The 26,851-nt window shown below is 35.2% G+C and overlaps 1 protein-coding gene across 7 annotated transcripts in view; it reads right to left on the bottom strand.

Moving 5' to 3' along the window:
* The window catches only part of GluRIB (Glutamate receptor IB), a 412,145-nt gene that overhangs the window by 111,256 nt on the left and 274,038 nt on the right, over positions 1 to 26,851 (bottom strand). For 3 of the 7 annotated variants that reach the window (XM_076369401.1, XM_031970793.2, XM_031970794.2), the window contains exons 3-4: positions 11,491 to 11,618; positions 6,883 to 7,012 (exon numbers count right to left, since the gene is read on the bottom strand). In XM_076369401.1, the coding sequence (XP_076225516.1) occupies positions 6,883 to 7,012; positions 11,491 to 11,618 (258 nt within the window). Of the gene's footprint in view, positions 1 to 6,882; positions 7,013 to 7,416; positions 7,791 to 8,677; positions 8,767 to 9,600; positions 9,733 to 11,490; positions 11,619 to 26,851 lie in introns of those variants that run through there. The other 4 variants (XM_031970800.2, XM_031970801.2, XM_031970798.2 and 1 more) reach the window with 4 other exon arrangements.

Below are 26,851 nucleotides of genomic sequence, written 5' to 3' on the forward strand. Positions count from 1 at the left end.
TATAAAGGTAAGTTGTAACATGAAAGTAACAGAATCAGTGGAAATTGCTCTTCTAATATCCTAGTCATTGGTTTTTATTCCACATTAGTTATTACTCTTTTATCTGCACAAATCGTTCTCAATTACCATTTCCATTATCCAACACGATCTACACTATATCACTATGAAACAAAAATACAAGCAATATAATTCAATTAGTAAGATTGTAATATCTATGCACTTAATCTTTTTTTTCATGGAAAATGCTTACGTGTTCAAGTACGTTACGCAGTAGAATGCACATGTATAATCATACAATTAAAACGTTCAATAATTACATAGTGTTGCCTACTTCTTATTGAACTTCAACGGAGAATGGATTGGAAACTTGATTGTGGAGAACAAAGGGGTCAGTAACTCATCGACCTTGGACAATCGATTCCCGTCGTGGTGAAAACGCGTTTCGTAACTCGCGGCTTTCGATTGTATGAGATATTCCGAATTCAGATGGAATTACACGGTGAATCGACTGGCTCAAGTTCAAATTCGTAAACCAAGTCTCATTCTTGAACGAGATATGAACCTTGAACCGTCAGTCAGAGACCTTCGAAGTTATCGTCACCTTGAAAGTACGCTTCGCGATACACTGACTTTTTACGTGGACAACGCGGAATGGAACGGTGAAGTCCCGGCGAATCACCTGCGGAGCACAAACAGGGAAAATAAAATTTCAGGCCTACTGCGAACAGAAACCGGTCCAGAATGCAGATCAAATTTAGTTCGATGCCCACAGTCCGAGCTGGAATGTTATTATGTGTTTTGATCAGTTTATTACGATGCATCATGTATCGATCTTGAATACTTGTATCGCATTGGAGGTGGGCAGAGTATCGTTCATAAGTATTTACACACTTGTAGCTTCTTGAAGAAGTACGTAGTATATCTTAAGCGAATCTTTTTATCGGGAGAATGCTTATTGCTTTTATCTCGCATCGCTGTCTCCACTTAACTTAACTCGGTTCTCTCTGGAATCTTAAAAATAGGATCTCTGTCGAGTGCAGATTGAAAATAAGACGTACCGCATAAATAGGTTTTCATATATTGTGAATAAAATGATGGTACAGTGAATATATGTTTATTATATATTATTATACGTTGAAAGAGATCGAGATGATCTTGTAATTTCCTTTAACCTGTTAGTTGTGGAATTTAATTTGAAACATCTTTCGTTTTGCGCACAGTAAAATAAAAAAATGGAGTGTATACTCGTCAAACGCAGAATGAATGCACCTAGGGTATAATTTAATCAAAAACCAAAGCAAACCGAAGAAGAATTACATGTTTATCTGAAAGAATAAACAATTCATTGTTGAAAGAGTTCGTATCATTTCAAGCTTTAAGGTGACGTGTATACTCGTCAAACGCAGTTAAGTGGTTAAGTCTTCTGCTAAGAAAAAACAATTGTGATTGTATTATGCATGTCTCCTTCGGAATTATAAAGTTACTGTAAATAAAACTTTTCCCTATTATTTAGAGTAGTGGCGACATTCTATATGAAAATATTAAGTTACAATATCGCATTTGTCTTTTTCCTCCATATCGATCATTGATATAGTATCACATTAATATTAATACCATACAGTTTCATAAAACTACTGTACTAATGATTATTTCACATGAAATATATACTTTAACCATTCCATAGGAAATTAATTACTTAAAATGTCGATATTCATCTAAAACTCATCTTATTTGTAAAGATAATGTGACTATTTCGATATCGTTGTACTGAGTGGCCAATAAGCCACAATTACGGCGTTTACAGTGGAGAAAGTTTTTCCACATTCCATAATTAAGCAAAACCGGTGCTGCTGCTTTTGATTAATGGAAATTCTGAATACACGCGAAATCACTGATATCTGATTTATTTTGTATAATCTATGATTATCGTGAAGACTTCTATATATATGAAACAACTTTTAGAAATATGAAATATTTGTTGACATAAAATAATACTAAAACAGGTAATACTTTTATATAATAATATAAAAGACTGAATATAGAATTAATTTAGTATTTTATTAGCATTAGAATAATTCTGTTCTTATAAACTATTACAACTGTTCCTTTTATTAATAAACCTAGTTTTATTTGCAAGTATATACTCTTACGGATTCGAAACACACAATTTCCAAGAATCTGCAAAACAATCATAATGGCAGCAGTAGTAGTAGTAGTAGTACAATAATAATCAGATCCTAATAATATAATAAAAAAGAAGTAATTTAGTAATTTAATTTAGTAATTTCACCCTTCGAGTCGTGCACTTACGAAAAGTTTCTTTGTTGACTTTATTAATAATGAAGGAAGTCTGACATGTTTTTGGTATTGTGTAAAAATTTTATGAACTTTGGATGAAAATTGATAGAAATATAAATTTTTGCTTATAATCAAGCATCTTTGTTTAAAATTGTCTAGGATTTCTCGAATATGTATGTAAATTTCTAGCACTCAAAAGGTTAAAATCTTACACTTTAAATTTCAGATTCGTACTCCATGAACCAAATGATTGAAGCAATTATACAACAAAATCCATACAAATGTCTAGAAAATGTTACAAAAATAGTACAACATGTCAGCAGTAAGAAATTGAGCACTTCAAAATGACGTAGATTCACGTTAGAGGCCGGGAATGTGTTAAATCTTTCCTCATAGATAGTGGATTGGCCATTTCACTGCTAATCTAGGCAGACCGCGTCCTGTATAGCGTAGTACAGGTTAGGATCGGGAGTAAAGGTCGAGTTGCAAGGGTGACTCAAGGCACGAGATTGCGTTTGCTGCACGAAGACGATGGCCACGCAGGTCCCTAAAGTATATTTGCATTTGCATTCGCTAATTAAACCCGGTCCGTTCGCAGGACGGACGTTCTTATAGGAGTTCGCTCGTCGAAAACGAGCAATTGTTCTGAATCCTAAATAGCCTGGTTGTGCGGTGGACGCGTGACCGAGTTATAGCGAAACGAAAACCGGCTAAGCACGGTACAGCCGCATGGCATCCGGCGATTAATCGCCCCGTCGAACGACCACCCCGCGAGCTTCATTAAGTAATTAAATTCTCGACCCCTCCTAGAGCTAATGTTTCGATTCATTTGTTGGGATAGGGATGCTTGTTGGTATCTTCTGTAAAATGGAAACGTGCACAGAACACTTTTGTATAATAAATAGTTGTTGCAGATAACTTTAGTGCTTGCCCTAATTAACGTTAAGTCATTTTTCAATTGCTTTTACGTATATGCAGCAGCTATACATACATTGAGAAATGTCTGAATTGTATGGAATTATATGTAAATAATGGATCATGTGGAATAATTTATAGTTGAAAAATATTTTATTTCTTATACTATATGTGGTAATAAAATGGCGGTAGGAATATTAAAAATTACGTCAATTGATTATAAGATTTCTGAAACTATTAATAGTGAATATAGCTTGTTGTTAATAAAAATGAGGAAATAATAGGAGAATCTGAAACTATTAATTACAGTCAAGACATTATGAAAATTCAATGCATAATTAGGAAATGGAAAAGGATGATAGCAACGTAAAATATGTCAGCATGTAGTCGTCTGTAAAAACTTTCTACTCTAGCAGAATATAGAGTTTTGTGCATACGTAAAAGAAATCCAATTATGACTTTATCTGAAATTTTAGCAGAGAACAGAGCACAAAAACAAAGTTGCTAGGAAGGAACTCCATACAGAAAAAAATACATAAATAATGATATGAAGTGAAAAAATAGAATCATATATTGATATATATTCACTGAAATAAATTAAAAATAAAAATGACTTCAAAATTAAATTATTTATTTGTCGTTTACAATTTTCACATTTTACGAATACCACTTTTTCTGTATTTCAAATGTTCTCAGATTATAAGCGATTAAACCATTACTCAATTATTGGAAATAAGCGCATAGGTATTTCAAAATTAATCATGTCACAACTTATTCCGTAGATACGGAGCTGAAAAATTCCTTGAATCGGCGTAACTTTCGTCTGGCCACTAATCACGGTAAAACTGTCAACGACAGGTGTCGTAGAAAAAATTGCAGCCGTACTTCGATAAATTTATGGAATGCACGTCTCACATAATGAACAACTTACGCAAATGGCGAAAGTAAGAGGAAAAACTTCGCCTTGAATGAGCGCAACTGGTTCGACCTTCGGCCCCAAATTATTTCCTCGAATGTTAGCTGTTTGACCGGTGCAGAATCAAATTCTACGCGAACGGAACCATTCCGAGAAAATTGCGGTTAGAATGTGACTCATACGTAAATCCTTTCCAAGTATTCTCAATACGATATTAATCGTACTTCCTTGTTCTTCGTTAATATTATCGAAGAATTTCTCTTGCATACAAATTCGTTAACAGCTGACATAAATATTACCTATAATTGATGACTGAATTACAAATCTTCATATTAACTCAAATTCTTGAGAATACAATTGTAAAAATAGAGTTACAATAGAAAATTGCTTTCTTTAAAAATGTTATAAGAATATTCTTCAACTATTATAAGTATTCGGTGCAATTGTGCATCTTCAAATTTCCTATAAATGCACAATAATTTGTACTCTATCGATGACCGATTAAATCTCATATTTTAGCTCCTTAATCAGACGTTATGACTGTAAACAATGGACAGTTATTCTATTGTTTCTAATTAGAATTCTTCGAGTATTACTATCCAACAGTAATTAAGGCTATAGTTATCAAGGACTTGTGATATCCTTGACAAACCAGAACTGTAATCGCTTCCGTTAAACATTTTTCTGTGAATATGGAAGCAAGTAATACTCAATGCCGTCTATAAATTCTTGCACGTTCTACAATGGTATATAAATAAACTTCATAAGATTGAATTGTGTTACAATGAAACATTTCTAGCACATATATCGCCAGTCAATGTCACCGGCGTTCTCATTTGCGTACTGAATTCAAGTAAACCTGAAAAATCTGATTTTTACGGACTAATAGACCGTGTCGATATGAAATTAAAAACAACACGCTAACCTCCATGAACATGCAAATTACTATCTTTCCAATGCGTACGGCAAATTATGTGTATTGTCAATGAATTAATAAAGATCTTTCCGCTGTCGTATTTCCATTTCACGGAACATTAAATCGCCGACAACCGAACGAAAAAATTTTGTATACGCTTCGTGAAAGTAATATCAGTGTTACAAACTACTATAAAATTAACAAGTGTGATACAATGAATCACAAATATGAGATAATTGCATTCGAGAAAGTAATTACAAATTTTCGAACAAGAAATATGTCATTTTAAACAATATCGAATAAAACGTTTTAATATTAAATAATATTATATTATACGATATATGAAAATTTTCTATGTTTAAAGTATTTTTTGATTCAAAGTAGAAATTGATAAAATGAAATTTATCGTAGTGAGAACATTTTCAATTTTTATTCGAATTTCTACTATCAATAATAATATATCATTATTTAAATGTTGCTTTGTAAATTTCGGTTATATTTCGCTTATAAAGTGTATTAATATTTGTAATAAAGTATTACATCATATTTAAACTGTTGATGACTTTTTTATATTTTGATGTACAACCTATTTCCCGATTTACACGGTACTTTATTTACATGATTTTGCTTTTACACGGTTTTCGAAATAACAGATTTATACAAAAAATGTTAAAAGTAAACATTCTTCTGTACTCATATTTCTATAGTAAATTTTTTATTTTCATTCAGTTGGTAACACTAACATTAAATTCAAAACACGGAATTCCCCTTTTAATGTACACGAAAAACCATTCAGGTGAATTAGCGCAGTAAAGCTCAGTAAATCTTTAGCAATAAAAACATAGAAATATCGGAATATTTAATCGGAATTTTTGAAAACCTCATATTTATTGGTTAATGATAAACAATTATAATTTTTGTAGTATTTTTATAATTTATTTAAAATTTTATAGGCTTAATTTTTAGTTCGACTTTTGGTTTCAGTTTTCATGGATTTTGTATTTCTCGTTTCTATGAAATGAATTATGTATTTATGACTTTTTATGCTTGTTATTTCATGAATGAACTTATATTTATGTTTCCCATGGTATTTTACTTTCATTTCACGTTCTAATCAATCAATATAATTAAATATGTAACTGATTAAATTATACACATTTTCGTTTGTTTTCAATTTACACAGTATTCTGAGGAACCGATATTCCGCATAAATCGGAAGATACGTGTAATTTCTTAACGTTTTCGCTGATAACGTGTGTCGCTAACCATCGCCATATGTCTCGCAAAAATATTTTCTTGCAAAAATTGGCATATACACACAGCACTAAACGTTTTAACATATAAATATTAACTCATAAATAATGAGAGTATACGAAACAAGACAGTAAACAAAAAATATACGTTCTTATTTTATTTTGTAATTCGTACTATATGAGTATAACGGTTCGTAAAACCACCCTAAAAAGAATCAACGAAAAATACTGAATTCCAAGAAAACCGTGTTATAACGAAACAGCGTTGAACGAAGCACCGTTAAGCGGGGTCTTACTGTATACAACAATCATATCAACTCTAGTCCTCCTGCGGCTATCCCACGGTTACACTTCCACAGGCAATGGCCGCCGTATATTCGAGTTCTACCGATTGCCCACGGTATCGGACAAGAAAGTTAGCCACTGGGGACCAAGAGGGTGAATCCTTAGCAGATGTGATAAAAATAGGGGCAGTAGAGAGTAGAGAAACTAGGGTAAAACCGCGGCCGGAGGGCCGAGCTGGTGGCCTACAGGGTTACGCTGTAAAATGAGAAATGCATGAGGAAGAAGGCTCGGGGACTTACCGTCATGGGAGTCGTAGAGGTAGATGATTTTCTTCCAGCCGTAGTATCGCACAGTGTCGATGATGGCGCGATGATAATCCGGACGCATGCTTATGGCGAAATCCAGCAGACCGGAGGACGGCGTCAGGACCTGGACATAACAGACAGGCATTTTCATTTTTGAATGGAACCCTATGCATGTTACAGTGAATTATTTAGAAATGAAGAGGTCTAATGGCTTGTTCGACAATAGATCACCCTTTTCGAAAAAAAATGAGTTTCAAGTTTGTATGTTACTGCAATAAGACGATTAGAAGAAACCTACTACAACAACGTGCCGTTTCAAATCTCCATGCTTGGAATTCTTTTTTCTCTCCATTTTTCTTTGTTTTTCTTTGAATTGTGATTTTTAAATAACTTGTATTTTATTATTGTAACATTATTCATCGTCATACTACGGTATCATACAAATTTAATAACCCTCGTGATAGCCAAGTTTTAGCGAGAATTTTCTTCGTTTTAAAGGAAAATTATTTTCTATGCGCGAAGACGCACACATTAGAATTTTTCTCTCGTAACCCGACAATCTAGACTACTGCACGGTGCTATCGAGTCGAGCTTGGTTCGACTTTTAGATTTTATTCGACCAACGGCGGCGATTCACTCCACCGAAATCTAGCCGAAGGAAAGCGTTAAGCTCTGCGCCGACGATTCCCGAGGAAATGTAATCGTAAATATTTATGATCCCCGCGCGAATGACAGCGCACGCGGAAAGCTTCCGACGATACACTTGCGATATCGAGTTGTTCTGTGAAGTTTCCTGCTACTGTCGCAGTTTCTGTTACTAGCGCGAAATAACGACACCGTTCCAGGTGAGTCACTATCTCGTTAGGATCCGCGGGGGAGAATAGACTTTGTCACTTCGATGAATCGTTCTGTGTGGTTAGCACCGGTGAAGAGTTGTTTTTAGACTAGAGGAAAGATGAGTTTACGATTGGATATTCAGGGTTAGGTTTTACTGGCACCTATAAAAGTGATTACGAGGAGTCGTGATCGCGTTTATGGCACTGTTTCATTGGCTGACGCTTTGAATTTTACTCTGCGACTCTTGTTTAGCCTTCTGCATCTTTTTAATTTGTGACAGTCGGAGTAAAATGTGGGAGATAGGATGATGCATTAATTCTTGTACAGTCAATTTAAATGTTTGCAATCATTGAAGTGTTGAATATTATAATTCTGTTAGTGACAAAAATATTTTGTGTTTACACATATATGTATCCTTTTTTATTGAACACAGTTTCACATGTATAAAAATATTGAAAAGCTTATTGTCTATTACATGGTTGGAAGAGAATTAAAGTAAATTATAACTTTGTTAAGATGTTAAGAACGAAGGAACTGAAAAACAAATATCTTTTCTCAATAAATCAAATTTATAACCATTTCATCGGAATAATTTTCAAATCAATTGTACTATTATCCTGCCCAACGCAAATTTGATCCGTTTAACCAGTTAACTGTGGAATTTAGTTTCAAAAATCTCTCACTGTGCTCACAGTAAAATTTAATAAAGAACTATAGACTCGTCAAATGCAGTTCAGTGGTTAAAATTTCTTGCCGCTTGTTCAAACCATCAATCATTTCAAAGTAAAAAGAAAGGAAAGATCATCGTCTTTGGAAACAATTTTTCGTAACTTAACTTGATTGAGGCATTCCAAATCCCTTCTTAAGACTGATGAAATGAACACCACGGAAAATACGAATTCACAGTGGAAAACGAGACCCAGGACTTCAGCGTCTTAAACAAGTAGTGTACCGTGGAAGAATAACAGCGTCTTCTTCAACCGGCAGAAAATACCGTTGCTGGTCTCATGGAAATTGAAGAAGATTTCCCGTTTATAAATGGTCGACGGGGACGAACCATAATTGACCGCCTCAAGAGAAAAATACGGGGAGGCGTGCCGGGCGGCCGCGAATTAGCATTGCCACGCGATTAGCATTTAAACGACGCGAACAGTAGTTAGGCGTTTATCGCGTGCCTGCGTTGCACTTACGTGCGAGTAAAGCTACGTTCTCATTCAAGTAACAATGAACAACTTTTCGTTGATGTTAACCTATGTTTTCACTCAAACAACAACAAGCAATACTTTGTCGATGTGTCATGCATCTTGAACAAGTTGCTACTTATCGTCAAATATTTCTGCAAGCTTCTTTCTGCTTCTGTTTGTAGCAACAAACATCGTTGCTGCGTGTTTCTATTTGGAGCCGTAAAGGTAAAAGGAAAATAGAAATATAAAATAAATATCGCGACAAAAATAATTGTTATTTTAGCGTGCATTTAATGCAGTAGAATATCTTGAAGCCATGACAAAAACATAACTTAATTCTAAACAACTCAATTTGCTTTTAATATATATTTATTTAATATATAATAATTTAACTATATATATATAATTTATTGTTATTGTATAATTCAAATCATACGGTCGAATCTCAATTATTTTTTTCTCTTGTCTTCCCTTGAAATCCGACTCATCAAAGTTTAATAGTACTATCTAGATGAGATGATATATTACTCCTTAATCAAACAATTTCCGAAAATAAACAAATTTGAAAATATGTTTGCCAAATGCTACTGGATTGTTAACCCCTGTCCTATGATTTCTTTTACAACTGCGATTAATAAAATTACTTTATCGTTAACACTTTGTTAGAAAAAGGAGAAAATTTTATAGTTACTCTATATCTACGTTTGCTCCAAAGATTAACGTTGAATAATGAAAAACTAATATTTAATTTGTATTTAAAAAAGACTTAATAATGGTTAAGTGAAATATCGCTTAGATTTGTAGAATTTAGTTTAAAATTTTCGTCACGAATCTGCCATGTTATTCCACAACAAAGAGTTAAGAATTAACACGACATTGAAACAAGTCGCGGCAGAAAAATGCACGCTTACATCGGTTCAGGGTTGCCACGCCATTCATCCAATATGGCGACATCAGTTTTGCAAGTGGTGTCCGTGGTCCGATAAATGCGCTACCGTTGCGATCCGACGCAACGAATAAATTTTCGACCGGTCCGATTTATTCGGAAATTCAAATTGTAATATGTTTGTACACACCCTATACATATTTATGTATTTATGAGATTCTGGGGGCGTGGGTGGGAACGATTGGGTTACGACGAGACGCAGCCACCGCCAGCGCTAATTATCAGCGCAGCTTCCTATCGATTTTGTACGGATTTCACTGTACACGCATACAACCAGCACGCTGAGATAACGAGGAAAATAAAAACGAAAGTAAAACTGGTTTGACTGGTGGCCGGTGCGTCGCAAGGATGAATTTTCAAGACTAAGCTGTTGTGTCGGGTGCAAAGTCGGGGAATTAAATGGAAAGTTATAAATTGACTTGCAGATTGCGGGAGGAAAATGGTTTGGACTATGTATTTCACTTCGAATTTTTACATACGTTATGCGTTGTGTTATTGGTCTCGTAACAATGTAAAGTAAAAGAAAGATGAGGATAGAGCGAGCGTTAAAATTAAGGAGGCGTGATTGTTCGAATTCTTAGAAAATAGGAACGTATTTTGAACTTTTTTAGAACCCTGTGAAGCTTTGTTTTACGACTTCTTGAAAATATATTATTTTACGAGTACGTTAAAGGAATTTTATGAAGCACGGAAGTAAAAAATTTGAACTTGAAGTTTGAAGTGTTTGTCGAAAGTTATGGAACCATTTGAAAACTTCTTTTAATTTTACATGAACTTTGTTGATTCTTCCAATGGAAATCAATTTTTTTTTTAATATTCAAATAGTCATGTTTGTTCAAAGGAATATAAGTGAACACATTGTTAACCGGCAATTTCACGCAGAAACTATCCCATGTCACCGGTTATTATTCAGTAACTAAATATGAAAGTGAGACAATGTAAATAAACTTCAACATACTTTATTAATACATACTAACTTGAAATGAAACTTTGCACATATCTTTTATATAATTTTGAATTTTTTTTAATATTTTTGAGGCTTTAGTCAATTCGAGGATGATGTGTACTAATGAGAGATCAAACGTAATCGAACGTTTCTACACAAATAATATACATAATTCTCGCGTGCTTCATTGTAAGTTTAAATTATCACTATTATTTAATTCAAATCTAAATACAGTTAAACTGGCTAGTATACGATTACTTTATTTTTCTTATTGATTTAAATACACCGGATAAAATTTTAATTACCATCATCACAATGATAACAGCTTGCAATTGCATTACGAAACTGAATGATACATACATAGAAACAGCAAGAGGGTGTAATAAGCATAACCAATCGCAAATGCATTTAATGGTGGCAAGCTTATTGGTATTTCCATCAATTCCGTTATCACTGATTTTACAATCCGCTTTTTTAATAAGCTTGAAAAACCGCTACGTTTATCTTATTAACGCGTCACCGACACGCACACGATTTATTTTTATCGAAGGACGATAAAAATAATAATCGAAGGCCGATAGGTGGGAAAAAATGAGATCTTGCAAGGGTCGGGTTAAAAATAAACGACATCGTCTCTTTAACGGCATCATATGTTTTTATATAGCCGCTCGGGGAAGCGTAATATTTACCTTCTCGGGAAACCAGGGCGTCACGAAAGGCATCTGGAATGTGTTGCTGTACGAATGGAGGGTGTCGAACGAATCAGGACTCACTGCGCCCAGCATGGAGAACACCCCTCTACTGAATTGAGTGCAAACTGTAACAAAAATAATAATATACAAAAGTAGTAATACACGTGCTTAAAATACACAGTTTGGGTCTGACTGAAATCTTTTTCACCTGGAGAATTTCATAATTGAAAAATTTCAAAGTGTAAGCTGATAGTTTCAATTGAAAATATTTGAAAATGGAATTTATAATGAAATGCATTCGCAGTTTAATCAGTGGGGACATTATGTATGGTGTATTACAAACACAAATGCGTTCGTGACAGATGAATATTCACAAGTACAATTTTTAATGTTAAAATGAAATATAAAAGGGTATTTTACTGTATACTTTTTATCACACTTTTAATGTAGAATTAAGTATTATTGGTTTTCATATACAATATGTATGTGCACTTTGAATGTAACAGAAGATGATATTTATAGGATATGTTAAAAATATAAAATTAAATATTTCCATTACAATGAAGATATGTGTAATATTTTTAATAAACTGGATCAGTGGTTTCTGTGATAATGTGTATGTTAAGTAGGAAAAAATATTTTTCTAGGTACGATAATTATTGAATAAGACTAGGGTGCAACCGAAACACTTTGTTTTCAAATCAATAATATGTGTGTTGCTGTAAAAGTTTTGAGAAAGAATGAGAAAAATCATAAATAAATTTGAACTAATAGTTTTATTGTTTGTCAAAATATTCTCCTTCAATATTAATATATCTTCTACTGTGTTGTATCAGTAGTTTCTAAACTTTAAAATATGAAGTTATACTAAAATAACAAACAACTGAATGATAATGGATCCCAGAACCTTTGTAGCAACCCACGTTACCAATTTACTGAGTCCATTTAAAATATTTTTGAATTACACATTTAAAGCAGAAAAATGCATGAAAATATAAAAAAGAAATTCAGATTATTTGTCAAACGAAAAAGATTCTATGGTTTAAAAATTGAATTTTTTGTTCAATGACATTCCCATTGTTCTCTTGATCAGTGTTCCGATAATCGAGATTTTTCCTCTGATAACATCCTCCAATTATGATACGGATAGAATGACATTTCTATTAATTACTGTAGGAAGCTTCACCAACCATTATCCCGAATGTTCTGAATATCCGACAAACGAATTTATAATAAAGATTTCACAAAAATCACGAACAAAGTCTGTCACGTCATGATAGTATTTCACGCGCAATTTCATTCCGCAACCGTGTCCCTACCACCGTCCCTCATAACCGCGTAATATCCATTCAAAGGTGTCAAAGCATAGCCAGAAGTCCAATAACTCTGTTTTCCATTATGTCGTAACAGACAAAGAGGCGGGAATTTAGTTAGACGCGTCGTTATCAATAAATTTTCACGTGAACGCGTGTAGGTAATCCCACATTTGTTATTAAGTACAGCGAGCCAAATTCTTCATGCACGCCAAACGGAAATTGGAACTTCAACACATATGACATCTTCAATATCTGATTAAGGTAAAGGCACCAGTAATTGACCTGGTGACAGTAGTTGGCCATTTTTTAGCAAAACGTGAAAAATAAGGTTTTTAAAAGTGATAATTTTTCAATAAAGGCGTGGTAGATACGCTGCAGCATCTACCGACCCAACTCCGAAACACTGTTACCTGAATGAAATTGTTTATCGTAGAAACTAACAATTTATTTCATTGACGTTGGTTGTACGCCTCCAATTTCTAACATGGAATTAACTCCTTTCAATTTTTGTTTGCCCTTTTACTTGTAATTTGTCATAATCATTGCTAATAAACAATATTCAACGAATCACCTTTAGTGTTTCTGGTTTTACTATAAATGGTCAACTAATAACTAACATATGGTCAATTACTAGTTTTCTCGTTTGAAAAGATGATCAACTTCTGACGCAAATGTTGAGTGTTCAAAAATGTCTATAAAATTTGGATAATATAACTATTTAAAAAAAATTTCTCTTTATTACATAACGTAATAAGTTTAAACAGCATTTTCACGTATAGGGTCCCTCTATTTAATAAACGAACAAGGCTTTACTATTATTGACGCAAAACATTTTTCTTAACTAATCAACCATTGGTACTTTCACCTTACTGTTCTTTGTTCAAAATTTATATATAAATAAAATATTACATTTAAACCAAATTTACGTTTTACATTTTCGATGTATACCACAGATGTCTCTGAACTTCATTATATTATGTCAATATTTAACCCATTTTCACCTTCACTCTAAGTGTGAAGCTTACATTATCAATCAAGGATGCTCCACTCAAAGTCTTTCAAGCTTTTAATTGAAATTAATCTGCTCAAATCAGTATAGCTGAGTAATACATAGACAATTAAAAGTAATTATGTACAGAATATTCTGTCCTTGATGACTGTACTTTTTACTTCAAATGCTTTTTATTTTCTGCGACTACTTTTATTATATGTGTTTACATATAAATATAATAACTCCAAGTTTTAACATCAACTTATTGTGAAAGGGGGACACATATTAGAAAATGTCATTCTGTATTTTTTAGTTTATTTCCTTTATTTAGATTCTCATAGTTTTTGATTATATTATCAATTCTTAGTTCCAGTTACTTGGAAAATCATGAACATACGAATTAGTAGTAATATTTAACATGATGATTAAATGTTACCACACCTAATGGTGATTAAATTTTATGCTTCTGCAGTAAGCTAATTAACTTCGAATGTTCCGAATTATAAAGACGAACACGTTTCACATGCTTTGTATCAGTTCGAGTTATTGTATCACAGTATACATGAATGCATTCAACACACGTCAGCTCCCAGTTATTTTGAATCCGCAAATTAGACATTCTATAAAGTTTCATCGGATTGAAAGCTGAATTTTATAATTAACTTAAGTGCATAATCCAACGATTAAATGTATGTAAATGACTACTACAATGAAAACTTCAATTTAGCGAATTCCTGTTAAAATTCAGCGAATTCCTGTTAATCTTCTCCAAAACCAATAATTATCCGGTTCGAAAATGAAAAATAAACGAAGATTAAGTAAAAATGAAAGACAAAATATCTATAAAAGAACATTTTTTAAAAAATCGTATAATATCTATATGTTCAACGAGCACAATGCGTTACGAGAATTTTAAATGCTTCATATATCCATTACTTACTTCTTCATAATAGAGACAAATGGCTCTAAAACCAATTATTCATTACCAAACATCGCAGTTTTTACACTACACTGTTATTTAATTATGTACCTTACTAAACACATTTTTCTTACGCCAATCATCTCAATGTAATCGTTCCCAAACAATTCAGAACAACCAGCCATTGATCTTCATATTGGCCAAGGTATTGACAACTAAAAATTTTCCTTCAATATTTCGTAAAAATCTACCAATAATGAACAAAAATAGAAACTAAAAGCCACGCGATCGTTAAGACATGTCATGAGAGATTTTTAATCGTCGTGCCGTTCGCCCCGCGAAAACAGAGAGAATTAATTGCCGTATTTGACAGAACGTACGGCCGCTAAATAAGTCGCACGTAGCGAACAGAGGGTGAGATGAAACCATCCGGGAACGGAAACACCGGGCAAATTCGGGGCCGTGAGTTGGCTCTAAGTACAGCTCGTAAACGTTCCGATAATTCGGAACACTTGGCGGGGACGGGCGTGAAGTCGCGTAACGTGAGATCGATACACCTGCGCCAAATGGCGATACCCGGCTCGCGATAAAACGGACAGAAAAGTTTCGAGCTCGGAAACGCGAAAAGGAGAAGGCGCGGTGTGGTGATGTGATATCGGCGCGGGGAAGGGTGGAACGATGCAGAGGGGTGCACGGGTGGAAGCGACGATTCAAACGTTTGGAGCCACGCCAACGTGTATACGCGGACACCGTGCGAAAAAAGGTGGGCCGAGAAAAAGGGGCGCTAAAGAACTTTATACGGCAAGTTAATCGTTAACAGGTGGGGACGGTTAATCGATTGAATCTTATTAGAGAATTCATTGCGGGATAATACTTGAAAATTAGGTATTTGAAACGAAATCAGAGTTTTATGTGGATACATACAGTGTGTCTCGCGAAGTCTGTCTACTTAAATATCTAGGTTATTTCAAGCGATACGAAAAAATATTAATCACATAAGTTGTAGGGTGTAAGAAACTACAGAATATGGTATAAATGTTATTTTTGTAAGTGGAAGCGTAGAGAATATATACGGGTCACCTTTGTTTTTTTAAATGGAGTGTCTAATTTTTTATGCTCGATTTCGATAGGTTGGCATATTCTGAGTGTAAAAGTACTAAAGTGCATTTGTCCTAAAACTTACCGTTACTGAGATATTTGACCTTTTTCACGAAGCATGTTCAAAATATCGTGGCTTGGTTGAAATAACCGTGATATTTAAGCGGAAAGATTTCATAGATACACTGTATATGTGTTTGGATATTTAATGTGCGTTTAATGTTGCTTGATACGTTTGTGGCTATAATCAGCGGTGGACAAAAATTATTGAAAATGAAAAGTAAGGAATGACGGATAAATTCGATCTGGTTGCGAGTTGCTAATAACGAATAGTTAATATATTCGCCGTTCGTAGATAATAAGTAAATTGAACTTATTCGTCATTTTTTATTTTGGATTAATTTTACCCAACGATGCATATATTGTAATAACGTATGAAATGTAAATGCTATTGCCTTATTGTCAACCAAAGTTGTAACTAGAAGTAACAAATGACTTATTGTTTTCAATAGCTGCAATGAAGTATTGATAATAAGGTTATCTTTAAACATAAACGCATAGGTATTCAATAAAAAATAAAGAAAGAATGTAGAAACTCATTCTCCGCATATAACAAAATTTGAGGCTGTAGGAAGTGCAGTTTTTACTTTTTATTTTATTTTTATTAAGTTATTAGTATATTATATAATACGTATAATATAGTAGATACAATAGATTGCATTTAAATCTGCTTCTGAATCTGCATTTTCATTAATGTACACAGTTTCTGTTGATTAATGTTGAACCTTGAAATACAAAAATAATAACTGTACTAGACGAAGAATATAATTACATTTCTGCGGCATTTGTTGTGTATAAAACGCAATTCATTTATCTAAACTAATTATCTTTCACCGTGATGTTATTTTGTAGGAGGCTTGCTGTTCACACGAAGGATACACGTATAATTAATTGATCAAACGTGAATTAAGCAATTAGAGATTATGTTGTCCTCGTTTAAATTCGCAACAGGGTGCACAGGTACAATGAAATTTAGTACCTGTTATATAAATTACCTTTTGCTCATTATCCCCAACTCCAGTTATATCCTGATTTATCGAATACAAGTTTAATAAACTTTGATAAACTAATTGAATTGTATCTGTTGAGAGTGAGCATTAAATATATTTTTAATGGCTAGAAAGCATCCGTTGGTACAGTCCTCTCCCCTGCAGGAGTCAGTTGTTTTTCCTGAGAAGGACAGCCATTTTTATTGCATGCGCTGAGCGCCTTTTTTTTCCTCTCCGCGTCGTTCGGCAGTTCGTAGCAAACGCTCAACCATCGAACAACGTTCCGTTTTCAATTTTTGTAAATCACCGTAATATATACTAATAAATATACACTTAGTTTTCAAACTGTGTTATGTTTATTTTGCAAATAAATATTCAACAGTATCGTGCTCAATTCTTTGCAAGCACTGCCTTATTTTAAATCCAGGAATACGTTATTCATCATCACAATATATAATTATTTACATTTATTGATACTACTAGCTTTCGTTAAAAATAAAACGATTGGCATGCCACTCGAGACTGCTAGAATTTATACATTTTATAGAACACTTATCTTTTCCTAGCAAAGAGAAATGGAAACAATTATTCATTATTTGGCGTCGCAATTCTTACATTACACTATTACCAACTTACTTACGTTATTATACATTTTTAATCACCATCGATTATCCCGCAAATTAGAATTGTTTTCAAGCAATTCAGAAGCGTCAATCACCAGTGACCGCTATGGCAATCAACGTTTTAAATACAGACTTAGATTTACCATAAGTACATGAAATGTCCATTAATGAAACCAATAATTGTACTACTACAAATTCAATTCCAACACGCGCCTATTCTCTAAAGAGATCCTATACTTCCTTATACACAAATGCTATATAGTTATCCTATTTATTTACTTAATCTGAATTCAAATTTGAACAAGTATATTTCAAAAAGTAGCCACGAATTCTCATAGAAATAGGAAGAACATTTTTCTCCGATGGACCTAAACTGTTAGAAAAATGACACATCATTTGTGTCTGTCACTAAATTATCCATCACATAATTTTCTGCTACTTTCTGAAACATTCCCGTGAACACAAACGTCCAGACCTCTATCTCGTCAACCTGGCTACCATTTTCACTCTGCTTTGTACTCTTTCCCTTGTAGTCTCTACTCTTCTTGACAATGAATAATCGTTAAATCCTCCTTCTTCAAATAGCGGCATACACGTCAAACACATGAAATAAATAAAGAAAGAACTGAATAAAATAGAAAAATAATTGCAGATGCAATTGTAATTGCATCAATCGAAATCGGCGTAAACATTTACAAAAGAATATTCATAAAATTCAATGTACAACAAATAGACGTATTTCGGAAATCTAGTATTAACAAAAGTGGACCGTCTCCCTCCGAATCACCCTATAATACGAAATAGACAACACTGGTAAAATCAAAAACACCTCTTTCCACACATGTACTTCTCACCGTTCGAGCATTCGGAAGTCGTTCAAAGATCTGTTCCCGCAACTCGAGCGCAACACAAAACTACCAAACGTCGAGTAAACAAGAAAGTCCATTGACCACGCTTTCCCAAGACGAAAATCTCCCGTTCGCCTCTCATTACCGCGTTCGAGAACTGGTCCCGTCCTCTGCATATTTCATGAGTCTTGGAAGTGGGCCATCGTAGAAATCCCAAACATTCCAATAGCTCGTTCCCGCGATGTTAAACGAATTCCGCTGGAAGAACGGAAACGAAAAAGGCACTCCCTCCCGCGGTAAGAAGAGTAGGAAACTCGCGAAGCACGGATCAAACTTCCGAAACGCACCCGTAAAACCTCCCAATGCGCCTTGGACGAAGACCCGGGAGACCACCAGGCCCCGTAATATTTTATAAAAGCGCAATTAGTCGTGGGGCTGGCAGAATCGCATCGTGCTGCGGTCCCTTATTAACCATTTCGTTGTTACCGTTATTGTAGCCGCGTATAATTTCGGCAGAATTACACGGGGCTTACTTTATTTTAATTATTCTTTTATGTAGGCGCGTCGCGACTGCGCTACCGTTGCGCGAGAAAAACCGGAGGGACAGAAGGGCGAGGAATAGATAGAGATGGAGGTAGAAAAAAGGGCTGGGAAGAGGGGTTGAAGGGAGAAAGGAAGAAAAACTGGCCGGCGGCGCAACGATGCCTTTTATTTTCGTTGTTCCACGGGTACCGCGTGTATGCGCGAGCGCGCTTCCAGCAGAATTCAGAGATCCGCCGCCGGTGTGGCCGGCATTTATTGCGGCCACCCCCCAAGGGTGCATTTATATTCATAAGCATAATGGGGCATCGTGACGTATACGGTCGCACGGCATGCTCGACTCTGTCCCTTCGCTCTTTCATCATTATTAATTCCACGGGGCCCCGTAGCTTCCCTCAAATTCGCGTTTACCCTCTAGCCCACCCTACCGCCAGCTCAGCATCAAGATTCTTGCGGCGGCTACGCGTTTTTACACCTCTTTGTGCGCAACTTTCTCGAAAGTTATGCAGTCAGGGTTTGAACACTTGATTAGAGGCTCTGAGAAAGATAGGAAGTTGATAGAAGAGAGTTGACTGTGATGTACTAAGATAATGGTATTCGATATTAAGGTTGATTGGTAACTTGGATTTTTATCCCTTGTTGTGTGATTTCTTTCAGAACTGTGCTCGATGAAAGTGTTGATTGTATTCCCCCGCATTGTAATTTCTTTGACGTAACAAATAAACGATATTCAAGTAATCACCTTTAGTGTTTTTGGTTTTACTAGAAGTGGTCAATTGCTAACTAACATGTAGTCAATTACTAGTTCTCTCGTTTTCAAAGATGGTCAATTTCTGACGCAAGTATTGAATTTTCAAGAATGTCTATAGAATTCGAATAATATAACTATTTAAAAAAAATTCACTTTATTACACAATGTAAACAGTTTAAACAGCATTTTCACGCATGGAGTCTCTCTATTTAACAAAGGAGGGAGCGTTTACTATTATTCGCGTAGAAAATTTGTCTAAAATTTGTGGTCAACATTGGTGCTTTTACCTTACCGCGAAAATAAGAGACTCACGTAAAAGAGTGCCGCGTAAATCGAGGGTCAGGTTCAGATGCTAAGTGGTTGTTTTGATCAGGAGTGTAGATAAAGTGTTAACACTTTGTACGGTCACACACTCGTGATTCGATTGCTTCAAGGAATCAAACCACAATGACCGATGTACTCGACGGCAAATTAATGTCGTGAGGACTAATTAGAAGATGGTGTGTTGATGGTCAATAAAATCACAATAATTGTAACACCGTGAGTTTGTTAGTATAAGATTTACTGCGTTCAGCTCAATGGTTACAGAGTGACTGTCCATCCAAGAGGCTGCTTCGTTCCAGTTCCAGGAACACGTTCATTCGTAAAAATTCTGATGAGGATGGAGAATACACGTTGGTTAGTGAGATTAGCTCATGGCCGTAGGATGGTCAACGGTTTTTAACCCTTTGAACTCAAAAGTTTTCTACTAAAAATATTCAACATTTTTCCATGCAACATAGGCGGCATTCTTTGAAATTAATTAATTAGAAAGCATACGTAAATGAAGACTGAAAACTATTTTATTTCAATATTTTACGTTTGATATAGTATGTAAAGTTTAACATTATATATAAATTTCTATAATTTTGCTATGCAAAATCAAGGGGTGACTGAGAACCACCTGTCGAGTGCAAGGAGTTAAAGATTTAACGGTCGTCGGTCATGTTGAAATTATATACTTCTGCAGCGACATTTAACAGTTGCTAACAAAATTTTTATCTGACACTTCCGAGAAATTTTAATTTTTTTATTATCCCTAGTGAGCCTTCCTGGTTTACTGTCAGAATGGTTGTAGGGTGCGTTAGGCGGCCGTACACACTTATAAGCAGTTATTTTCTTCTTATGCATGTAACCCATTGTCCCCGTTCGTCCGTTACTTCTAGATATTCATGAACAGTAACATTATTAGGTTTACAGGCGTGTTCTAGGTCGTCGCATACCCGGTTCCTCCGCGTTCGTCGCGGAAACTTCTAATCGATATACAATTCTGCGTGTTGCATAGGACGCGGACGGACTGCGTCGGGTACGCGAGAGGGATGCAGGATCGAGCCGGTGGCAAATGGCCGTCCCATTATCGGGTTTACATATGTACCCTTTTCTGAAAAACATGAGTCGCATGGAAGGAAAGCCCCGACCGCGGCACTCGATTCCGAGCACGTCCTCAATTCATCACGGAGGAACAAGCTACGCGACAAAGTTTCTTGCAAGTCGTTACCGATCGCCTCGCTCAACTAAATTTCAACTCATTCCGCGGCAATTTGTTGCCGTGCTCGAGTCTAAGAACACGCGAAATCAAAATACAAATACCATGTGTCTGCTGTTCTTTTAGGTTTACATGAAAGGCGCTAGGTTTAGTAACGATAAGAAGCTCTGTCGTTTTCTGTGTAATATGCTAATAATTAGTTATATTCTGATATTTATATTTTCTGATATGAATGAATATTATAAATAGGTATGTACATTGAAATATGGTAGAAAGTTGGTGAACAAAATGAATAATGTACACTTTAGTGACGTGTAATGGCTTTCAAATTTGTCACAATATTCTCAGTTGTATTACATAATTTGTAAATAAACTCGATGATTGACTTGTAATGAATTGTATATTAATGAATCATACCATCAGTATAATTCTTCGAACAGTTTCAATTCACATGAGAAGATATATTTTAACATAACGCAATCAATTCTTTTGTGTCTCTTTTATGGCTGCATATTTAAAAATAGTAAACATATTCTCGTTGCATAACAATTAACACTATGGTTACGGACATTTATTGCGCAGTTTTATCTACGTTGTTAGAAAAATTCATCAATCAAATAAAAAACTACATCAATCGAAATTGATGTAAACGTTTTCCAACTAACGTTCAAAAAATTCTGTGATTATTTATAAACAGTCTGCAGGCAATGAAAAACGTAAATAAAGATTTCAGATCGAAAATACTATAATTTAGAGAGATCAACGGTTCTCAATTAATGAGCAACAACCGATTACGCAGCCACTAGAATACCGTAACCGGTAAACACTCGTTCTTGCTAACGGCAGTTCTCGCGTCAGAGTTACGTGAAGTATGCAGAGAGGTTTAGCGATAAGGTAGGCGGCAGATGGCCACGATATTATCGACTCCGCGTATCGGTCCGCAGCCAAACAAGTTAACGTCTATTATTATAGAGAATACACTTACTTGCCGGCCTTGGACAGACTAATGATGTCGGCGAAGTTTCTATCGCGTACACACGGCCGTTGCATCCGTGCAGATGACACCTATATCATTGGCTAACCGCACGACACAAAGCTTTTGCGTCTAATGTACATATACGACACAGGTTACACCGACCGTGTCACGTCGGCAAATACGAACGTCACACTGATGTCTTGCAAGGGATACCAATCATCGATTGTTCGAACTTTATTCTCGAAGTTTCGGGTCTTTGAAGTGTGGCGCTTAGCAACTTTGTTCTACAACGACACGAAGCTGGTAACTTCGAAGACAAGCTTCGTGGTCTTTATTCTGTTTGTCTGTTTATTTAGCGTTTGGGTGTGTATATTTTCGCAGATATCTTATAGGTCATGGTAACTGTGGAACTGTTTGATTTTATATAAACATTTCTATGTGGGAATGAATGATGATTGATGAACGATACACGTGCATGCATAGATGAATTTTTTTATTGCGAGTAAACGTGTATTTTGAACGTATAAATGAATCTGAAATATTCCAAATATACGTGAAGTTAATGCATGGTGACGAAAGAATGTTTTAGAAAGTGTGCGACTGAGGTGAATGTATCTGAATGTATATATACGATTTGATTTAGATTCATTGTTTTACTACGAGTTGTGTAGTAAAAATATTGTTTATACAAATAAAGGATTCTTTTTCCCCCACAAATTTCTTCCACAGATCCAATTTATCCATTAAATATGTTTAGTTTTCTTAGTATTAATTACCCAGTGATTCTAGAAGTTTGAACAGTAATGTATCAGTAAATGAAATTTAGAAAATTAAAGGAGAAGTATCTGAATGAATTAATATTGTACACTTCTCAGAAAAAGATCATTTCTAACGAATTAAGAATGCGTCTAAAGAATCTATAGAAGAACTATAAGCTAAACTATTGTAAAAAACGAATGAAACGGTAAATATAAGATGTTTGAAACCAGTTTGAAAATTCAACGACGTATTCAGTAACATAATAGCCAAGACATCGAGAACACTGTTACGTCGAGCTAAAATTCAACTTTAGTATTAGAGTGTAATACGAAGGGTTCAAGAGGTACTCTCCACAAGTAAATTAAACTGGTTCAATATGCGTTTCGCATGTAATTAAGCTTATTAACATCATTTGTGGAATGAAAATCGTGTTTTCCGTTGTCGAGTGGTATCGAGTGACTCGTCGAGCTTCCTTCAGTATTCATAGTTCCGAGCCACTCGAGGAGTTACGTGGAGTTCGGTTACATTATGGCAGCCACTTGAAACTTCTCTGGCAAAAAATAATTCCGCCTGCAATATTCGAGTCTTCTCCGAAGAATTTTCTCTTCGAGGAGTGGTGGAGTATCCTTGTTGATGGCCTCCGTGAGTTACGCCCAGACTTTGGGAACTCTTCAAGCAAGAAGATCATGTCGAAGGAACAAGAAAACTATGGGAACGTTGCAGAAAACTTGACGAAATCGGCGAACTCGCTGAAGCAACAATATTAATGCTAATCTTTTCATTTCTGAACGATAAGTTAGGGTTCTTGCTTTGGAACGACGCCTATAATTCTGTCATTTTTCTTCGAGAAGATATATTTTCATCACAACTCAATAAGGTCACCATTTTGCAAGGAATCGTTTAGCATGTATCATTTTCACTGCAGCAAACGTGAAAGTGCTCTTAAATCAAATTAAATCGACGATAAAGCGTTCGATAGTACACCAATTAATCTTCAGAAAGTAACCCTTAATATTATTAATAATGATAATACAAAATCGTAAAAATTCATTATAAGAAAGGTGGAAAATAAATGGTCAATGAATATCCTTGCATTTCACATACGTTAATTCATATAATTGATGCAATTTTCGACCGAGTTATGCGATTACTCATTAATTTCTAATATAAAAGAATATCTCCGGACGTTTTCACAACCGTTGCTCATAACGCAAAGATTTTGTTTACAAAAATATTGAAATCAAGTCGATATGACAATAATCATCAAAATAAACAAGCATAAAATCGGTAAATTACGAGAACAATGAAAAATGTTAACGTCATTCCCGTTCCAGTAGTCTACTGCAAAATCACTTAATTTAATGATACAGTTGAAACAATTTGAGCAACTCAACAAAACCAGAAGATCACGCACCGAGCATTTCTCGTTCTTGTCTCATCGTAAAAGACACCGAAAACCGTAATTTACCCTCAAGTATAGACGCGCATTCAGAAATGTCCCTCGTATTATATTTAGCAACCAGACAACAAGTAATTCCAACTACTATTCACGGACCATTTAAGTTGCTAACTCATCCTATCACGCATGTTCCAACTCGTCCTTTAACAGTTGTCCCGTTCGTGTGTATACGTGTGTACGACACACCATCTAAGCATAGAGGTGCGAGCTGCTCTTATCAGAATTATCAGGCCGCTGTTTCGTGGCCTCTTCGCCACCCGACCCCTTCCCGTTCGGCCATATCCAGCGAACTTAGCGCGCACAATAGAGAAAGTTTCGCCGATTTACCGATTATCTCGCGCCGAACCCAAGTTGCTGCGCCGCCCTACGCAATTTCTACAATTCGCCGATGAACGAGAATATACGTGTCCCAAAGTGAATATCGTCTTACCGTAACCGTGCTACGCTGCTAGACTGCTGAGCATGCAACAGGAAACGCAACGCGACGGGCTAGATTAGGCAGAGGAATCGGCGGAAGAGTGTCCGGTAACATGATTGAGTGATACGGAGTTTGTAATGTTTAATGTTTTAAACGCACCGGTCATGTGGCCGGTTTTAAAACTTGATTTAAAATTTTGTATTTTCTTTCGTCCATTTAACTTTCTATTGTTCTAATTATTTAGCTGGTCAAAGTGGAAATAGTTATATATAAAGTGCTGGTACGTTTACTGTTAAGATAAAAGCCTTTAACTTTGATCAATGCGTCGATTGGTATTAACCCTTTCTTTTATGATATTGTGTCAGACTTGTGATGAAAATTTTCAAGTGAATTTGACTAAGTGTCGTTTACTTTTTTTGGGTGTAAACTATGTATTAGTTTTCCATTATCAATTGTTAACCTCCAGAGCAAACGCAGATATAGAGTAAATATCAAATGCTTTTGTTTCTTTAATAAATTTTTAATCATCAAGTAGCTTTATTAAGCGCAGTATTGATAGAAATCTTAGGTTAAAGAGTTAAGTAGATCTAGGTCTAGTAATAATTAATGTCGTTCTTTGACACGCTTCTGGAGCTATTTATTTGAGAGAAGAATAACAATTAATCTGTGATTTAATTGCCATTAGTTACTTCACACTTTCTGTATACATAAAATGTTTTTAGGTTACGTTGTTTCATGGAATAATTTGAAAATTGTATGATATTAAAACGACATTAATTGTTACTAGATCAGATATTGTTCATTAATATATAGTTATATAAAATGCTACCAGCTGTTTTTTTTCAAAATCATAATTCAACTTAATTTAGTTTTCATTTAATATTTCGTTTCAATTCTTTTGATACTCTTCTTAAAACAGCACTTTAATAATTAATAATTAACTAAAAGAATGAAGGAATTATTGTTTATAGTAAGTATACAGTTACTTTAACTATTAAATATTGATAACAGAAGAATAGTATTCCAATTCCAATCAAAAAATTAATAATTTTCATATTTCATTAATTCAGTTTGAAAAGTTCAATATAAATGAAAGATCAATCTTTGAAAGTACCTATTATGTATACAAACGAGAAGAAATAATTGTCACGAAGCTAATTATCACTAAATAAAGTGTATATAATAAATTCGTTACACACAAAGTAAAAGAAATTTGAAAGCAAACACAGGCGCGTTTATAACATCATTGAAAACAACGTTAAAAATACCTGAAATGAACAAAAATAACTATCGATATCGAAAACCGATAATCACGACTCATTAAATATTTACACGATCTTAAAATGTCGCATGCCACGGTATCCATTTCAATTTTCCCAGCGAGTGGTCGTTAATAACATGCCCTCTGCAAAAGAAGTTCCATCTGTCGCTGTGAAAGTAGTACTTTCCATTAGAGAAATTAGATCAGTTATACAATTCCCCCGATCTGCGCGCGGGAGGACTTTCAATACCAAATGTTCCGGGGCTAATTGAAACTTCTTAAGAGACGCAGTTGACGACAGTCCCACGGTGAATTCTTTTCGATCCATAGTCAACTTTATTCCGTGCTTTCGAACTTCGTCCCGAATTGAAACGAAAACTATCGGCGTAACTCGAGCACGGGGTCAGGGGGCAGTAAACTGACCAACTTCTTCGGTGAACGGAGATCGAGGCCTCGCGTCGCTTCGCAATATATATCTCTGGCTAGGATACTGTTGGGGAAAAAATCAAAACCACCCAGTACGGCTTCATTTCCTGCCGGCGAGGTTTGCGTGTCCTCGGACTTTTCATTTCGACGAGACCAGAAGTCGCCACAGGAAGCGGCCATTATTCTTTGCTCGCGATGTGTGGGACGGGAGACCTGTAATAACGTCGCGGAATTTTCCAAGGTCCGTCCGGTTCCCCTGCGGTCTCTTCCTGCCTTCTGACCAGCTTCCTCCTGAGACTCCAGCAAGGTGAAACTCTCTCGTCCCATCCCTCTTTCATCTTTGTAACTCAGCGTCCAGCTGAGCGTGATGGAACACGAACGGAATCACACTACGTGGAA

This window comes from Nomia melanderi, chromosome 7 (genome assembly GCF_051020985.1).
Source record: "Nomia melanderi isolate GNS246 chromosome 7, iyNomMela1, whole genome shotgun sequence".
Lineage (NCBI taxonomy): Eukaryota > Metazoa > Arthropoda > Insecta > Hymenoptera > Halictidae > Nomia > Nomia melanderi.